This window comes from Gallus gallus, chromosome 3 (assembly GCF_016699485.2).
Source record: "Gallus gallus isolate bGalGal1 chromosome 3, bGalGal1.mat.broiler.GRCg7b, whole genome shotgun sequence".
NCBI lineage: Eukaryota > Metazoa > Chordata > Aves > Galliformes > Phasianidae > Gallus > Gallus gallus.
Window position 1 is genome coordinate 2741231 of NC_052534.1, and position 17266 is coordinate 2758496.

Sequence of the window (17266 nt, forward strand, 5' to 3'; positions counted from 1 at the left end):
TCTACCCTTTGCTGGGCGGGAGCATGGCAGTTATTTTGGTGACTGACATCCCCACCAGCTGTCCTTGATCTCAATGCTCTTCAGACGCACGCAGGGCTCCGTGCCAGCAGTGGGGGCTCCTTCAGCCACCTCCAGTCCCCCAGCAGCTCCCAGCTCCATATTGGTATCAGGCAAGCTCTGCTTGAGCCAGCTGCTCTGTGAGGACAGCAAGCTGAGGAGTGCAATGCAGGCACTGGGGGCTGAAGGCACAGCACCTGACTGCAAAGTACCGCAAGGAGCTTTACTCAACAGCTGGCTCTGGGCCAAGCAGAGGAATAGATCAGCCACAATCAAGCATTAAATACAGCATTGCAAGACTAAGAAAAGTAAACCTCAGATTTCAGCAGGCAGCAATGAATGCAGTGTGAGCCCAGAAAGGCAGTGCATGCGTTGACACAGATTTGGCATGCAGAGGTGCACAGCAGATTTTCTAATCCATCATCATGGAAATAAATCTAAATAAATAAATAAATAAAAATGACCTGCAGTCATCTCCTCCTGTGCTGATCACATAATTGTCATCGTGAGAAAAGCGTATGTTGGTAACGTGTGCGGAATGCCCAAAGTACCGCTTGTGTTTGGCCTGGTGGAAAGAGAAAAAAAGGTTCAGGAAGTCATTACACCAGTGTAGCACCAAGGAGCAACGATGCTGACTTGTGAGCATCCCCTGTAACACTGCAACCTTTGATCCCCCACAATCCAAACTCAGCACCTACTTCTGAGTGCTGCACCCTCCCCAGTGCCGCAAGGTGGCAAAGCCCCACAACAGCCAGGAGCAGCCTGCAGCTGACCCACTGCACCATGCACTCCTTAAAGCCATGTGCTAAGGAATCTGAACATGGGGAAAGTAAGCTGCTTAGACTGAAGGAAAATAAAATCTCCACTTACAAATTTTTCTGTGCATGGGAAATCAAACAGTTTCACCAGACCGAAGTCATCTCCTGTGACTATATTTAGTCCAGCATGGGTCACACATGCACAATTGACATCTGCCTTATCTGCATTTCGTGGCCAAATCCCAATGACTTCGTCTCCAAGAATGCTGTTCCAAAAGGAAGTTAAAGAATGTTACACCATAAGACTTTCGTGTTGCTGCATGGAAGGGTAGCACAGCATCCTGATAGAAAACTCTTCCTTAAAAGCAAGCCTTCTTCCACTAAACCACTGCACAGAGCGTGCTCCCTTAATGGAGCGCATCACAGCAATATATCTTTGTTGTGTGACTCCGAAGCAGCTCTGACCACACATCCTGAGGTTTATCTCCTGTGAAACCACTTCCCTCATTCTGTAACAGCAGCTTATGTAGCTGCAGCCTTGCCTGTCTTTGTGAGCCCGTATGTAACTGCTCACAGCACTTTTTACAGTGATGTTCTCTTCTCTTACCCTGAAGTTCTGGAATAAATGAATCCTCCTTTGGATCTGACCATTTCCCAAAGGAGCTGTTTTCCCCTTAGTTGAGGTTCCATGTAATTATTGCTGTTTTACCCACATATTGACCATCAGATGCCTCTGTCCCATTCCTACAGTCTATCAAGAGCCCTTAGAAATCAGTAATTCAGGGCAGATTTTTAAGCTTGCTCGATGGTGAAGCAGTAAGAGTAGGAGGATTCTCACCTTATCTTAAAATCTGCCTGTGTTATCATCCCACTGTTTGCTGCCAGATGGGCTCCTGGCTTGTTCCACTTACTACAGTAAGAGGACAACCATGGATTTGTAAATGTGTGGGGAGGGTCCTATATAAGTGCACATCAGCAAATATGTTTTAATGGTACCCGCAACCCCCTTCTATACGATCAGCTCATCTTTCCACACCTCCTATGCTGTTTGTGTTCACTGTGGGATAAGGCAGCACCTACCCTAGTGTGCCAATAAAAGTAAAGCTGTAACAGCATAGAAATCTGGAACAAATGGCAACAATCAGCATGGATATCTGACAGTATTGACACTACGCAGAGCAGGACACCAACCAACTTCAAGAGTGTTGAAAAATGTGTTAGAGGCCTTTGTGGAAGTGGAGTGTGTACCCCTCTCTTACAGGCTTGCCAAACCCTGGGATATTCTATGTATATGATGTACACAGTTTGACCTTGTGTGCTGTATTGTATTCTCCATTGTATTTGTCCCCAGTCAGGCAGAACTTTTTTGGTTTGGGGTTGGTTTTTTTTGGTTTTTTTTTGTTGTTGTTGTTTTGTTTTGTTTTTTTTACCTTGTCCACGTGGCCCACGTGATCTTTTCTATCGTGGCAGTATCTGTTATTTGCTTTCCTAGTGGCACCTCATGGACTTGACGCTTATAGGCACCAGTTGATACCTGAATGCAGGAAAGGAAAAGCTATAAACTTCACCATAAATGCATTGATTTCTTCTGTAAAGAACTGCAGTGGTAATAGTAGTAACAGTTATCAGTTAACAGTTAAGTGTATCAGGAAATAAACATCTAGGATACATTTTTTTCCTAGTTTACTATAATTCTTGATACGTAATATAAAGGCATAACAGTTACAGGGTGATAAGTGAATCAAGTGCTTCAATGCGTACTGTACAGCTGATGGATTTCCTTTTAGCTGTACACTCTAGTTTATCTCAACCCAATTTTACTAAATCAGAAAAATTTAAGGAGGAAATGTCTCACACATGAGTTCATCTTGCCATTATGTCTGATAACAAGTCACAGGAAACAGAAACAAGTGTGTGCCTACACACAACATACCTGAATGTACCTGCTGTCTGCAGAAAAATCCATCTGGATGACAAAACTCGCAATATCTTTGCAGTAGCCTATTCGGTTTAGGGTTGTACCTTGAGTGAGATCGTAAAAATCTACAGTATGCTCTTGCGAACCCACAGCCAAAAACCTGTTATCTGGGCTGATCCTAGACAACAAAATACAGAATGAGGATATAATTTACTGCTGCTGTGCAAGATTTGCTTTGCTTTCCCTGATAACACAAGAGGGCAAAATTAATATTTTACTGGAAAACAAGACAAACCTTGTATCAATACTGAGATTAAGTCCAAATCAAATTTGGTGCTTCATAGGCAAATAAGAAAGGCAGAGGACATCATATATTGTTAACTGATGTTAACACTGCACTTGTATACAGTACAGTGCGCAGTATGATATGAAGAACATTATTCCTCTGTGAGAAAGGAACAGGATTTGCAATTTTATAATATATTTTAATATTATTTCCCAGAATCATAACTCCACAGTGTGCAACTTACTAGTAGATAGAAACGAGTTAACCCTCCCCCCCCCCAAAAAAAAGAGAGCGTGCTATAAGAAGGTACATGAGCTGAAGGTATCTATGAAGTCATTTCTGTCAGTCAGTAAATGCATTTCATAATTTCATGAAGGTTTCAGCTGATGTGGAGTTGCAAAAAATCTGGAAATCAACTTAGCCCGATGTGGACTATTTCCAGAGAAACGGCTTGGAGAACTCGACAGACATGTTGGACATACCTAATATCCTGAATTGCAGACTTCCTGTCTCGCTTCTTGCCCCAAACCTTAAGGCTGTTAACAAGTAAGATCACAAATTCTCCATTCTTCATGCCAATGGCGACCATCTCTCCATCAGGACTGTAGGCAGCACATCTCGCTGGGTGACCCAGATTGACTTTGTTCAGGAGTTTCTGCATGAACAAAAGCAACAGCAATATACCTTCCTGTGAAAAGCCACCTAGCAAATGGAAAGCTTCCAAACACTGAGTACAAAAGCCACTCATTAAAAACAAGTTCTGTAGAGTTTCCTCTAAATAGAAATCTGAAATTTAACAAGAAAAATCACACCCACCAGACATATGTTGCAAAACAGACTTCAAATAGAGGTGCAATTAAAATGGGCATTTCACATTTGCAGCTATTGTGCTGCAGGATAACTTCAATTCTGACATTGGGAAGCATACTACTTATAAAAGAAGGATAAAAAAAATAAATAAATTCCCTATTTTCTTTAGAGGGCTATTCTACAATTTCTGAGCAAGATGTTGTATTATTTTACTATTTGCTATATGGAAATGTAGCAAAACACCTTTGCCATTTCAATTATCTGAGTGTACTAATAATGCTAATAACTTTTGACACTAAAAAACAATCCCTACTATCTCAGGTAACTAGCTTTTAAAAAAGTCTATGTAGCTTAGTACAACCAGAAATCCTTCTGTTATTTTTAATATTCTTGTTGATTAATGCAATTTGACATCAGAGAAAAATAGTCCTGATCTACACATATGCCACATCACCTATTGCAAAGAAAGGCTCTAAAAGTGTTGGAGTCATGCTCGCTAGTGAGGCAAGCTTATTGGGAGGATCTGCATATTAGCCACAGATCTGTGTCAGCACAGAATTAAAATGCTTCCTTACTGCACCAGTCTGCACTTTTAGATCAAAATCTCTGCTTTTTACAATGTTATATCAGAAACAATGTACAACAAAAGGTACTCCATTAGCACAAACTTATGTAGCTGCATCTCACTGCAAGTAGATTGCTTTTGGGAAGAGCAGCATGCTACTTCATTAATGACTTGCTTTCACATGGCCACGCAGCAGGAAATGCTATGCACCAGAACAACAAACACAACTGTCTTTTTACTTCGCTGCTCAAAGGTGCACACAGGGCTGGAGCAGTGCATGTTGTGTGGATGGAAAAATGCATAGCTGTATCAAATTACCGCTTTTAATTGCATTATTTTCAATGAGCAATACTCACTTTGTCACATAGGTCCCAGATTCTTGCCGTTCCATCATTGCTGGCAGAGATAAATAAGTCTTTTGAGGGGTGCGTTGCTAAGCCCCAGATTTCCCCTTCCATGTGGCAGTCAATTAGTAAGTTTGAAGCAGCATTTTTTTCTCCTACTTCAAGGATTTCCCCATCTTTTGTTCCCACTAAAATTTTCCCCTGTTTGTATTAAAGAAAAAAAAAAAAAAAAAAAAAAAACAGACAATATAATGGGCAGTAGAATACCAAAGTATTATAGAACTATCTGTGATAATCCATACTAATTTATAGTGCTTGTCCATGCAGAATCCTAAGAACAGGAGACAAAATACTGATAGACTCATGCCTGGAGATCTGATACCATATTCTGGAGTTACTGTTGAGTGGTGGCAGTGGACTTCCACTCTTGCCATTTGTATTCAGACCCAAGTGTTTACATACAAGTTGGTACAGCATGATTCTTATACTGCTGAGGTGACAATGTTACTTCCGGACAATAATATAAATGTCAAAACAAGGTGTTAGACTCAGTTAGACCAGTGTGGTGCACATCTACTTTAGCTATACTGCCACTGTCTGAACTGCAAGAGCCTTCCCAGCAAAGACTTGGTTCAGAACAGTCTCCTCCTTTGTGTCTCCTATCCAATCTTCACCAACAACAGCAGACGGCAATGCATGCCATGCTGTGAAGTCTGCCACATTGGCTGTCTTACCTTCCCTCTGCAGACGGAGCGCACACACTCAATCAGCTGTCCTGTCTCGAGCTGAAATGCTCGGCACCGTTTCATCTCTTGGTCCCACAGCTTTACGGCCCCTCCTTCCTTAGTGCTGAAAAGCAGAGCATTGTGTTACACAGATGTCTGCTGTGTGGGCTATAACCAATCTTTACATCAATCTGCATCACTTCCTACTAAGGACACCTCGTAATGTGAAGGGTAATGTAAAGTAAATAATAAAAATGTGGCAGATAACACAGTCATTCAGCATGTCTTGTATTGATTAAATAAAAATGATATGAGAAAGAAGAAAGCAGTGTGCTTTAGGAAGAGTATATGTCTTACGGTCTCTCTTTGCCTCCTGTAACAATAAGTCCATCTCGAAGAGTGGTGTACATCGTAAACACTGGTCCTGTGTGAGCTTTTGCCACAAGCCTGACCAGAAAATGGTCCTTCCAGACATAGACATCTCCATTTATGGCACCAGTAAACGTAAGGTTATTCTGCAACAGATAGGAACAACCTCTGATGTGATAAATATCTCAGCATTTTTGTGCAGTTTGAATTAATATTATTTAGGTACTCCATTTCCTGAGAAAATCAACTATGTAATGAACGCAGGAATTAAAACCATATGCACTGAGAATAATGAGTTTAATCACTGTGCTATAATGGTGTTTCTTCCAGGTATCATTGTTAATATAGCTCAGAGTACGGGACGCATTCACTTCATGCATTTCATCACCAATTCATGGAATTTTCAGATGCATGTGCCACTTTTGCCGTGCATATGCTGTCATATCTCCTGCTGTGGAGATGGACACCAGGTTATCACAACTGAATTTCAGGTGATGTTTCTTTCTTCTTTGATTATGTGCCCACGAAAATCCCACTGTCTTCAAGATACTGAAAATGAAGTGTATAAGACTAAGCACAGAACTGACTCAATCTTGTATCTACTTGAAGCACCACAGCAATTGCATAACTGAACGGGAAAAAGTAGTAAGCATTCTGCATGGACAATGTGCTTCTGGAGTGTGCTCTGCTAAATGGAAAGGCTTGCTGCTGACAGATCACAGGTGAAAAGGCACAATTGCAATCCCACTGGATGGTCTCTGTAGCAACAATCAACAAAAACAAGCTTTTAAACATCTTGAATGATCCCTAATTGACTGTAAAGGGGAAAAGTGGCTTAGCTGTATTCAAAAATACAGAAAAATTCAGTGTAAATGAAAAGCATCTTATCTCCTCTTTGGCAGGAAGAGTTTCCAGTTTCTTTGGCAGGAAAAGTGTTTCCAGTTGCCGTGCCCTGATAGCATAGAAAACTAAATCACCTTCAAGTTCACTGATAGATACAAGGGAAAAAATGTTAGAGAACCATTTGCTAAGGGCTTACAGGGAAGTTTCATGTTGTGTAACAAACAGGAGTAGCATCTATTGATGTAACTGATGGAAAGAATTTGCTGAATGAATTTGGTACTTGTCTCTAGTGAATAGAGACAAAAATGCAGTGTAGCTGCATCCCAGCATGACCTGTTGCCTTTGGCATTAGATGGACCTGGATGAGAAAAGTCTGTGGATGCATGAAGAAGCGGAAGGAACGTACACAGCCCCTCCTCTGTGAAGTATAACTTACTCATGCTCCTGTGACATGCATTCTTATTGCCAGTGGGATTCAACGACACACACTTAAGGAAGAAAACAACATCCTGCACAAATGACATATGCTAATGGAGTAGAGTTCATCTGCTGGTTTTGAATGTTCTCCTTACAGCACGTTAGTTTTACCATAAAAAAAAAAAAAATTGAACTGTATGTTGAACATGTTGTTTTCTTTAATATGAAGTCTAAAGCACAGTGTTATGGCTCCTTAATAAACATACAGGAAAATCCTATGTATTGTCAACATGATCTGAATCACAGTCATACCCAACACTGTCAGTGGAAAAAGAGGTTACACAATTACAATATCAATTACACTGTAATTAATAAAAAATATTCACTGACAGAGAAACCCAACCTAGTTTAGAAAAATTAAATGACGACCTAAAGATGTACAGGTCTCACATTAGAGGTTGAAGTATTAGACAAGATCTCCACTTTCTTGCACCATTCACACTGTACTGGATCTCAACAAAAGGAAACAGACACAGTTTTAATAAAAAGGTATTATAAAATTATGTAGCAAGTAACTTGAACTCACTGCTCCAAAGGCAACGGAAAGCATGGTTTGCATTTTGGCATCTTCCATGGAACCAATGACTCCTTTCTTACACAGCAAAGCACTGCCAGCTAATGTCCAGAACTTCATGTGTTTTACCCCCACAGACACAAACTGAGTGTCTGAGTCTGGGCGGAACTCTACAACGAATATCCTCTCCAGGTGTCCTCCCCTGCTAGCAACTTTAGCCCCTGTTTTAATTATGAAAGGATAAAAATACAGTTAGATTTACCTGCAAAATTAAGCTCTGGTGTGATTTTATAAAACGAAACTACTTGGTATTAGATTAGAAAACTGTGTCCCAGATGCCAAAAGCTATATCCCAACATATCCCAACATTATTTAGAGCAGCAAACATTTTAATTCATGCAGCTTGCTAGGTCCCTGGATATTCCACTACAGCTGACAGTTTTAGGATATTAATAGCACAATTTGTCTCCCAGGTACTGAAGTACCATCAAAACTCTGAGTATCATCAAGGAGTTGCCATCTGCGAAACACAAAGGGATGCATCACTCAGGAGTTAGTGCCTCTGACTCTGAAAACATCCAGGCACCTGCATGTTGGCTGTGTCAGGCCAACAGCCACTGCCAGCACACTTCCAGAGATCTGCGCTCAAACCCCACAGGTAAGAATAAAATCCAAGTTTTCCAATCCCAGGATAAGTGGGCCATTATGCAAAAGATGAGCAGTGCCTCCTCTTAATGAACTTCTAAAGCACAGTAGGACTGCTGCATTTCCTGAGCTAACTGCTCTGTGTAGGGACGTCAGATACACTCTAAACACACCTTTTGGATATAAGTGCTCATGGCAATCAGGATGATGCAGTGCCTGCTACTGCAGTGGAAGAGGCAGGAGACAGCCACTGAGCACAGGTGTGTGCAGAAAAAACTCTAAAAATCTGGGGATGTTTTGAAGTAAAGCAGGGAAATATCTGGAGAGCTGAGACACATTCCCTCTCCCCTCAAATCGTGAAGCTGATAACCATTGCCTGGAAATGACATCTGACTTCTTAAAGGCCTAACTACTGCATTCAATTTTAAATCCAAGCATTTTCAGCATAAAAAGAAAACACTTCCCTTAATTTCATGGAATTATATGTTGGATGTTACCTCCTTATTTCTGTTTACAATAGAAGTTTAAAGCTTATTTTCTTATCGATATTTTCTAGTGCTTTCTTTTCTTCCTTCAATTGATTTTGAGACTTCTAGGGAGCATTTCACTCAGAGTAAGGACATAAAGCTATGCCAATGACTTGAAAGGAAAAGCAAATAATTGCACACAGATCTGTCAGGCTGAAGGAATGTGTGTTTTCCAGAGTTACCTTCCTGCCATCTCCACACTGTGATGGTGTGTTCTGGATCGACTCCCACTGAAACCAGAAGTTTGCCTGTTGCACTGAAGTTAACATAGTTGACTCCTTTGGTGTGGAAGCAACGTAGCATTGAAATCGTTTGCTTACTCATAGCATCCCATACATGAATTGTGGGAGTTGTACCTACAAGGAAAAAGATGTATTGAAAGAGAATTAATTCAGCATCTTGAAAGCTTCAGTGCAAAATATGCATTTTTCAAGAACATTTAACCTAAACAGACATTTAAGTATTTATTTTTTAATCTTAAAAGTACTCAAAAAAAATCATGTCTTGGGAAAAAAAAAAAAACACAGGGAAATTACTGTATTTCATGAAATAAGACAAATTCCAAAAGAACAACGTAACATTTATGAAGAACTTCATGCAAAAGGAATTATCTGTAGATGTTCCACTTGTATCCGCAATTGACACAGATACAATGAGGTAACGTGAAACTTTTACATAACTCTGCTGACTAGAATTCACAAATGAATCAGCCTTACCTGAAAATTCTGTCATATCACCTGCATTGTGAGAGCAATGGCAAATGAGGAAGCACCAAGGGAAAACAATAAGTGAAGTAAGTCATGTTTCTAATGCTGAAGTGCCAGCATCAGCACCAGAATTAAAAAAAAAAAAAAAGAAATTAAAAGTTTGAAAATGGATATGGATTAAATCAACAAAACAAATAAGCAGCAATATTGTTGAACTTAATTTTGAGTATATTGTCTTCTATACACAAATATTGCAACAATATTTAGTACTTCTCAGTTTTAAAAATGGTATTTAAAAGAAATGGTGAAGACATGCAGTTTTTAAAGATTACTAGTGAATTTAAAACTCATACGAATCTACAATGATACAGAATCCCAACCAAAATCAGAAACACCGATTTCACAGACTCTTCCTGATGAAATTAAAATACTGGCTTTAAGTCACTTGCCTTGGGTCACAGAAATCAGTATTCTGAACCAGAGCTCTGACTGTATGAATACATTCTCTTGTTTATTCAACATTCCAATTGAAAAGACAACGCTCTGTACAGGCAGCAGAGATTGTTTGCCAAGGCCTTCACCTACTGCCATTATTCAGCTTTGTTTTAAAGTTATATATTATAGAAGTCACTCCTTTCAGACTGAAATGAATTAAAATGACTCCGTTACTCTTCATTACATTGATTATTCTAGTATTAACTGGTACAAGTGAAAAACAACATATCCTTCTGTAGGCCTGGAACAAACAATCCTGATGTTCCCCACGGCTTTTACCTCTGCAAAAGTCATTAGTGACTGATCTCTAGATCTTCTAGCCCCTACAATTCTGTGACCCTGTAATTTCATGGGACTCTTCATGCAAATAACACATTGATACATATAGTCTCAGGATCAGCCTTTACATGCATCATAACTTCTGCTGAGGTTCCACTCTAACCCTTTCCTTTTTTGTATTAGTTTTTAATTTCTGCAAAGGAAATGGTCATTATTCCATTTTCACAGCTAAGTGATTTATGGCTAAACAGTGCTTTGGATACTAAAAAAAAAAAAAAAAAAAAAAAGATAACAGTGACAGTGGTAAATCCCAGTAAAAATTCTACATAGTAATAAATCAGTGCCCCTGACAATTTCTGAGTAAGATGTTACATGGAGTCACCTACCGATCTGGCTCGTAGCCACAATGTTTTTGTACTTCGGGTGTTGATTCACAGTTAAGCAGAGAATGTCATCAGTATGCTCCAGGTAGAAGCTCTGACTTCCTAATAAAATTCAAACGTGGTTTTATTCACAACAGTCTCAAAGAAAGAACCACCACTGAAGCAAAGAATGTTTAATCAGCTTGTTGGTACGCTCATGCTGTGCTCTAGAGGATGCATAGGAGAGAGCAATAAGCACGCTGAGAGCTGCTTTGCTTTCACTTCCAGGCACCATTACCAAACAAGCTGTGAATAACTACTAATGCATATATATGAAAAAGCAGAATTGGTCAACCAGCTACCAGGACTTAGCCCAGGAATCATCTTGTAATCATCCGTAACCACAAGAAAAAAGCAGAACTGGCAAATGCACAGACCAGCTCTCCCACTTAATCAAAGGAGTTAATGGGAAACAAAGCAGAGAGCTAAACCCTGGGAAGTTTCTGCTCTGCACCATGCTCCTAGGGGGAAGGCCAGGAAGAACAGCTGGAACAGTGTTCCCAGCTCCAGGGGCAAGAGGCTATGCAAGGCAAGGAGTCCCCAGAGGCCAGCAGATGTGACACCATCTATCTCTGCCTCTCCTTGGCAGCAGAGCTGAGTGAACTGCTGTCACAATTTGGTGCCACAGAGAACCAGGAGGGAATAATATACTGCCAGAATTCCATTAATTCCTGGTTTGTTTCTTAAGCTATGTGGAGAGTATGTGGATGTTAGTGCTACAATTCAGGGCAAGACAAGCTGGTAGGTTTTTGTCACTACCCAAAAAAGCAGAGAATATTTCTACTCCTTCTTAAGAGCAATTTACTCACATCATACTGCATAGAAATGGATCCTTCCCTGGAGCATGATTTTGCTAAAATAACTCAAAATGGAACAATGGATACTACTGCTCCTAAAACCATGAGGAGTACTTGACATTTCATATCCCACGCAACCTGAGAAACCATCCCAGTGTCTTCAGTAAGGAGTTTAGAAAGACACAGCTGCAGAAATAGAACAGCTTAGTATTATGCTTCCTAACAGAATCTCATACCTTCTAAAATGAGTTGGGTGGCTCAACAGGATGACCTTAGTAAGAGAACTTGGCAGCCTGCTAAAACAACCATCTAAATTTCTTTGCATTATTTCAGAAGATACAAAATATGAAGGAGTTGCAGGAACATTACAAAAGCGTGACTTTCTTACAGAAATGTTTCACTTCTACAGTCATTTTTATCTCAAAGTACTGTTTACAAGTTGAATTACCAGTAGAAAGATTTTGCACTATGCCCGCTGCAGCTGTGTGGAAAATAATATCAGCACCATCATTTAGGTAATGAAGGTTGTTGCGACAATCAAATCCTCTGTATCCAAACACATGGTCTAAAGCCAGCTCCTAGTCAAGGAAAACAGAAAAAAAGAGTAAGAATGAAATAAAGAACAAACAAAGAGGTTAAAGAGTTTGAATCATGCGAGTGAAGACCTCAGGTAATTATTACACAGGACACAAACAGCTTGTCCAAGCAACGGGATAATTAAACAATAATTAATCAGTTATCCCTCTTTCTTCTGCTTATTTACTTAGGTATGACATTCTCACAGACTATATATAGAAAGCTATCATCAGTCAAGTAAGGCAATGCATTTACACTATTATTTCTTTAATAATTCAACTAGATCTGTATATTTTATTTAATTTCCATTCAAAATACATGCAACTTTAAAAAAGGTCCAATCTATTAATCTGCCCGTTACATTTATAGTACCTACACTGAGCAGCTATTTGCGAATACATTTACTTCAGGAGTCTTCAAGTATCATCCTCATAAGCAGTCACATTTTAATAGAACAAATTCTGACACCAAGGTCCTTATAGGAAGCAATGACAGGCTACAAGCAACTCCATCATTAACACGTTAATCGGACAAGTCTTGGACATTTCATCTTACAAAGAGCAACTGTCAAAGAAATTTCCTCAGAAAAACAGTGATGGGTAATGGATTGCTGTTAGAGTTGCTGTTCTAGGCCAGAAGACAGAGTTAATAGTTAATGCATCTGTCCCTAACATAATTCCATCTTGCTTTGAACAACGTGACTAATAGCGACAGACCAAGCAATCGTTGCAAATGGTCCACATAGTCCACAGAATATTCCTTTCTCAGCATATTTCATGTTTCAAATAGCCGGACAGGAGAAAGGGCCTACAGTGTGAGGAAAGGGTATGTTCCAAAATAAATTTGCGAATGTCATCATTCAAAAGCATGCACACATGTGCAAAATGCAACTTCTGACTATATTTCTACTGGGGTTATCTAGTGAGTGTGGGTTCTGCTGTGGCTAAACATACACCTCAGCTGTACCTGTTCTTCAAATACAGAGACAGATTTTGGATTTGGAGAGATCTGATATTACAGGTAAGCTTCCACATCTGAATCTGAAGTTCCTTCTGCTACAGGTTGCTGGCTGTCATGTCTTCTGCAGTTTGCTGGGAGTGCTGAGAGCACATCTTAGAAATTTCTTCCCCTCCTCTTTTACCTATATACAACTTCAGCTACCCTCATAACAGGGATGAATTTAACCCAGCACATTTTCTAAAGCGAATGAAAAGAAAAAAACAACTAAGTCTGACCTCAACCAGTTTCCTTTTTTTGTTGATGTTGTTCTTTTGCAGTTTTTCAGGCTGAGGAGCAGCTCTGCTAACCGGTGGCCTGTAAGAAACGTGTTTAAAAGAGAAGACAATCAATATGTTTGAAAGCAAAACAAAATTGCAAAACCACAGCATATGTTTTACGTAAGTAAAGAAAATGGCCGATTGCAACTACGTGTGTTTGATACCTAGATTTTAGTGTTTTATAACACTCGTGGTAATCATACACACTTTGAAAAGGAGAGCAGAAATAACACTGATGTCAATTTCAGGGAGGAGTGGCAGAACAGGCCACATGAAAATGACTGAATTCTAATGATTTAAATCCTTGGGAAAATCCTTGAATACTGGCTGACAGCAAACTGCTGCTTTCAGGAGCGATCTAAAAGACTTTCTGCAGCTGGCAGCTGACCTTTCCCCAGCCTTACTTCTGAGAAATCCCATCACAAAACCTTGATTTCGCAGTATTAAAATCATCTCAAAATCACATTAAAGATAAAAGTATTACATTTTAGTCTGTGCAAGTCATTTACTGTGTGAATTTAACAAAAACTCAGGGCAGCAAAGCATTTTACATAACTACAGTTGCTGAAAGTAACTAAAAGGACAAATAGGAAACATGGACTGAAAAAAACTGTTTGTGTAACTGGTCTTTTTAAAGACAGATAACATTTACTTCTATGAAATGCACTAACTGCAAGTCCACTGGCTACAATGAACATATATGTGACTAAAGGGAGGCAGCAGAAGGATCAAGTTGAATATCCCCTTTAAGAAAAAAGAAGAGGCACAAACCTAAGAGGAGCAGAGCATGTTGGGTCCATGGAAGTTCATACCTAACACAATCCTGTTGCACCGGGTTCACTCAGGATGACTATTGTGTTCATTTGAGTACAATTGCTATCCCTTTCAGGTAACAGGAATTGAGGAGGGCTAAATCCTAACCCTATTGGCAGCAGCACAGGCGCAAAACATTGCAGTGGATTACCAGCACAATTACCCCTAGAAATGTGGCCTTCATCATGTTTGATCAGCTTTTAGCTACAATATGGATCTGGCAAGAAGGTCAGGGTAGAAGAGGTGATAGCAAAAGAATCAAAACAGATATTATGGTTAAATGCTTGCTCCAAAACATCACTCAATGGCTGCCGTTATTCATACAAAAATAGTTCATGTCATTAAACTCTAACAGCAGATTCTGGGGACAGGGTTAAACAACAGGGTTCTGTAAGTGAAATGCAAAACAAAACAAAAACTCCTGGCCTCAATTTATTTAATCAAAACTTGATTCTGGAAAGCATTTTTTCATAGTTTAAGATTTCAGAAATGAACAAACGATTTAATTTTATATGCTGAGAAAATTAGGTTGGTTTGTTCTTGTACTGTGACTCACACTAATTCCTGTTTTGCAAAAATGACTGCAGAAGAATGAAATCCTTTTTGCTTAGTGGGAGCTGAGTTATCTGGAACTGCATTTTTATGAAAGCTCTTAAAGACAACGATTGATGAAATACATAGCCAGAACATGCTATCACATGGCTTATATTGCAGGAATAAGTAGCATGAAGAGCTGGGCTGCTAGAAAAGACAGGGCAGACTGAAAATAAACAAACTAACTACCTTCTCAAGCAAACAAACAAACTCACTAATACCAGAAAAAGTACATTAGATCTTGTGACATTAGAAGAGTAAAAGAGTTACCTTGATCCCCTTGTAAGCAGCAAACAAAGCCAAGTAAGAAACTTAATACAGTTTAGGTATATTTCTGATCACTTCACTCATGCACAAGCATTTTTAGAGTTGATCAGTCATTCCCTTGTGGCACAAAACATGTTATTAAAGCATGCCAGCAAAAACTAAAACAGAAATTAAAGAGTGCACCAGTCTACAAATTCAAAAATACCATACCCTGGCATTACTGGGTATTCTTAATTCAAGATTCTACAGGACAGGGGGGAAAAAGGAAGCTACATCACTGCTTCCTGCACACCTTATACTGAAGCAGAATGTGATTCCATGTGTGTCTTTATTTTCAGGTGCCTCACAGGGATGAAAACTGGTAGAAGCTTAGCAGCCTCATAAGCACTGTTAAGTTTCACACAATGGATGCTTGTTTTCTCTCCCAGCTCAGCTTGCAATTTAGCCTAATAATTGTCCATTGGTAGGCCAACTTGTGTACAGGGACAGCTTGTACTTGCTGTTCACAGGGAAACAAGTACCTTTATTTTCTCTGAGAGTGGTCAATCAAGTTGTTACATAACCATCAGTGGTAATTGGACCCAATAGCAGTGCAATCACCAGTAGAGAAGGGATGAAGGAAGTTACTGCAAAACTCAATTGTCTTACAAAATAAAAACATTATGTGATGCTAGAAAAGCAAATACCACTTCAACCCAGATTTACTAAGGCCTTTGAATCAGCACTTATGAAAAGAATAAATTGTTTTCTTATATGCTTCCTGCTCTTTTTTCTGTTTTAGTGTAATTTTAAGATGGATCACTTTTACATTTCTTTACCTGGGCATATCTTCCAGAGTTTATGACAAGAGCAAGCCAAAAATTTTCATGAAAGCAGAGAACACTACCACTATGACATGATGGATAATCACTGGATAGTAAACACAAGATTTAATTTGGAAACATACACATACACACATGTACTTAAATACATACCTATTCACAGTACACACAAACACAAATGTTGTGTGCATTCATATATACATGTATATGTATATATACACACGCATTCGTTGCCTTATAATCACCTCAGTAAAGCAGCATCAATTTGATTTTCATTTTTAACAAATCTGTGACTACACCTGATTCATTTTCATACATAGGATGGCAGTGTCAAGACAAGAAATTCGTGCTCTAGGAAATTACATGTATTTACCCTTTATGGCCTATGCAATCTGCACTGTACATTCACAGCAATCTGTGCTTTTTCTGTGCTGTGTTGTTAGTACTTACTTGACAATTCCCTGCCTCCAAAGGAAAGCAAGTTAAAACATAATACAAGTATTAACGGTTTCTTTTCAGTAATGTAAAGTAAATGTGCTTATATTATGTTATGGGATGAATGAGTTCCAGGGAAGATAAGACACAGTCAGACATTAGAGAGCTTTCAGTTCTCAAAGTACTGTGAATACAGCAAATAAAATTTCTGTTACTGCTGATTATCTTGATTATAAGCTTACACAAGTATACACGGTTATAGAGCAGTGAGCTAACTCCAGATTTAAACTGACCAAATCTCACCCTCTCCCCTTATGGGCCTTAACGCCAGAATGTAAGAAGGTGCAAACAACAACTCACTCCTGCTCACCTTCCCAATAAGACTACATGGAATGGCCAAGATGAGGAGCCTAAATCCTGGGTGGGATGAATGGGCAGCACGAGGACAGAGAGTACCAGATGGGCATAGGAGAAACTAGGTAGAATGGGGGAGGGAAGGGGGTTGAGAAGTGAGGCACTTTGAGGAAACAGTGATCTTAGAGAACAGGGTACCCATGCAGTAAAAGAGTCAAATGCCCTTAGATAGATACTAAAGGAGAGAGAAAGAAGACCCAGGAAAGCATTATGATATACTCCATGGAATGGGGATGACCAGCTCATGTTTTTAGAGCACATGGTGTAATTGCTTTCTGAAGAGACACACTGTCTGCATCCCTCACAAATTGGCAAGAATGCAAATACTCTGTTCTGAGGCCAATGGGAACAGAATTGGATCTTCAGAAACAATGCTGCATGAAAGCAACAAACACTGGAGGCTGGAGAGCTTGTAAATGGACAAAAATACCCTGCCCTTGAGAAGGTGACAGGCTCGGCCCAGCAGTAGTGAGCAAAAGAGGAGTGGGAGAGAGTCCAAATGGGAGGCTAACGTGCGTGGGGATGGCTGTT

The 17266-nt window shown here is 39.6% G+C and overlaps 1 protein-coding gene across 4 annotated transcripts in view; it reads right to left on the minus strand.

Annotated features, from left to right (window-relative positions):
• EML6 (EMAP like 6) overlaps positions 1–17266 on the minus strand; it is a 121616-nt gene that overhangs the window by 3395 nt on the left and 100955 nt on the right. For 3 of the 4 annotated variants that reach the window (XM_046939333.1, XM_040697749.2, XM_004940125.5), the window contains 13 exons: positions 13350–13428; positions 11987–12116; positions 10706–10804; positions 9021–9194; positions 7679–7887; positions 5821–5978; positions 5473–5587; positions 4751–4939; positions 3502–3674; positions 2749–2911; positions 2246–2349; positions 928–1081; positions 522–622 (listed from right to left, as the gene is read on the minus strand). In XM_046939333.1, coding sequence (XP_046795289.1) covers positions 522–622; positions 928–1081; positions 2246–2349; positions 2749–2911; positions 3502–3674; positions 4751–4939; positions 5473–5587; positions 5821–5978; positions 7679–7887; positions 9021–9194; positions 10706–10804; positions 11987–12116; positions 13350–13428 — 1848 coding nt within the window. Of the gene's footprint in view, positions 1–521; positions 623–927; positions 1082–2245; positions 2350–2748; positions 2912–3501; positions 3675–4750; positions 4940–5472; positions 5588–5820; positions 5979–7678; positions 7888–9020; positions 9195–9554; positions 9651–10705; positions 10805–11986; positions 12117–13349; positions 13429–17266 lie in introns of those variants that run through there. The other variant, XR_005858416.2, reaches the window with a different exon arrangement.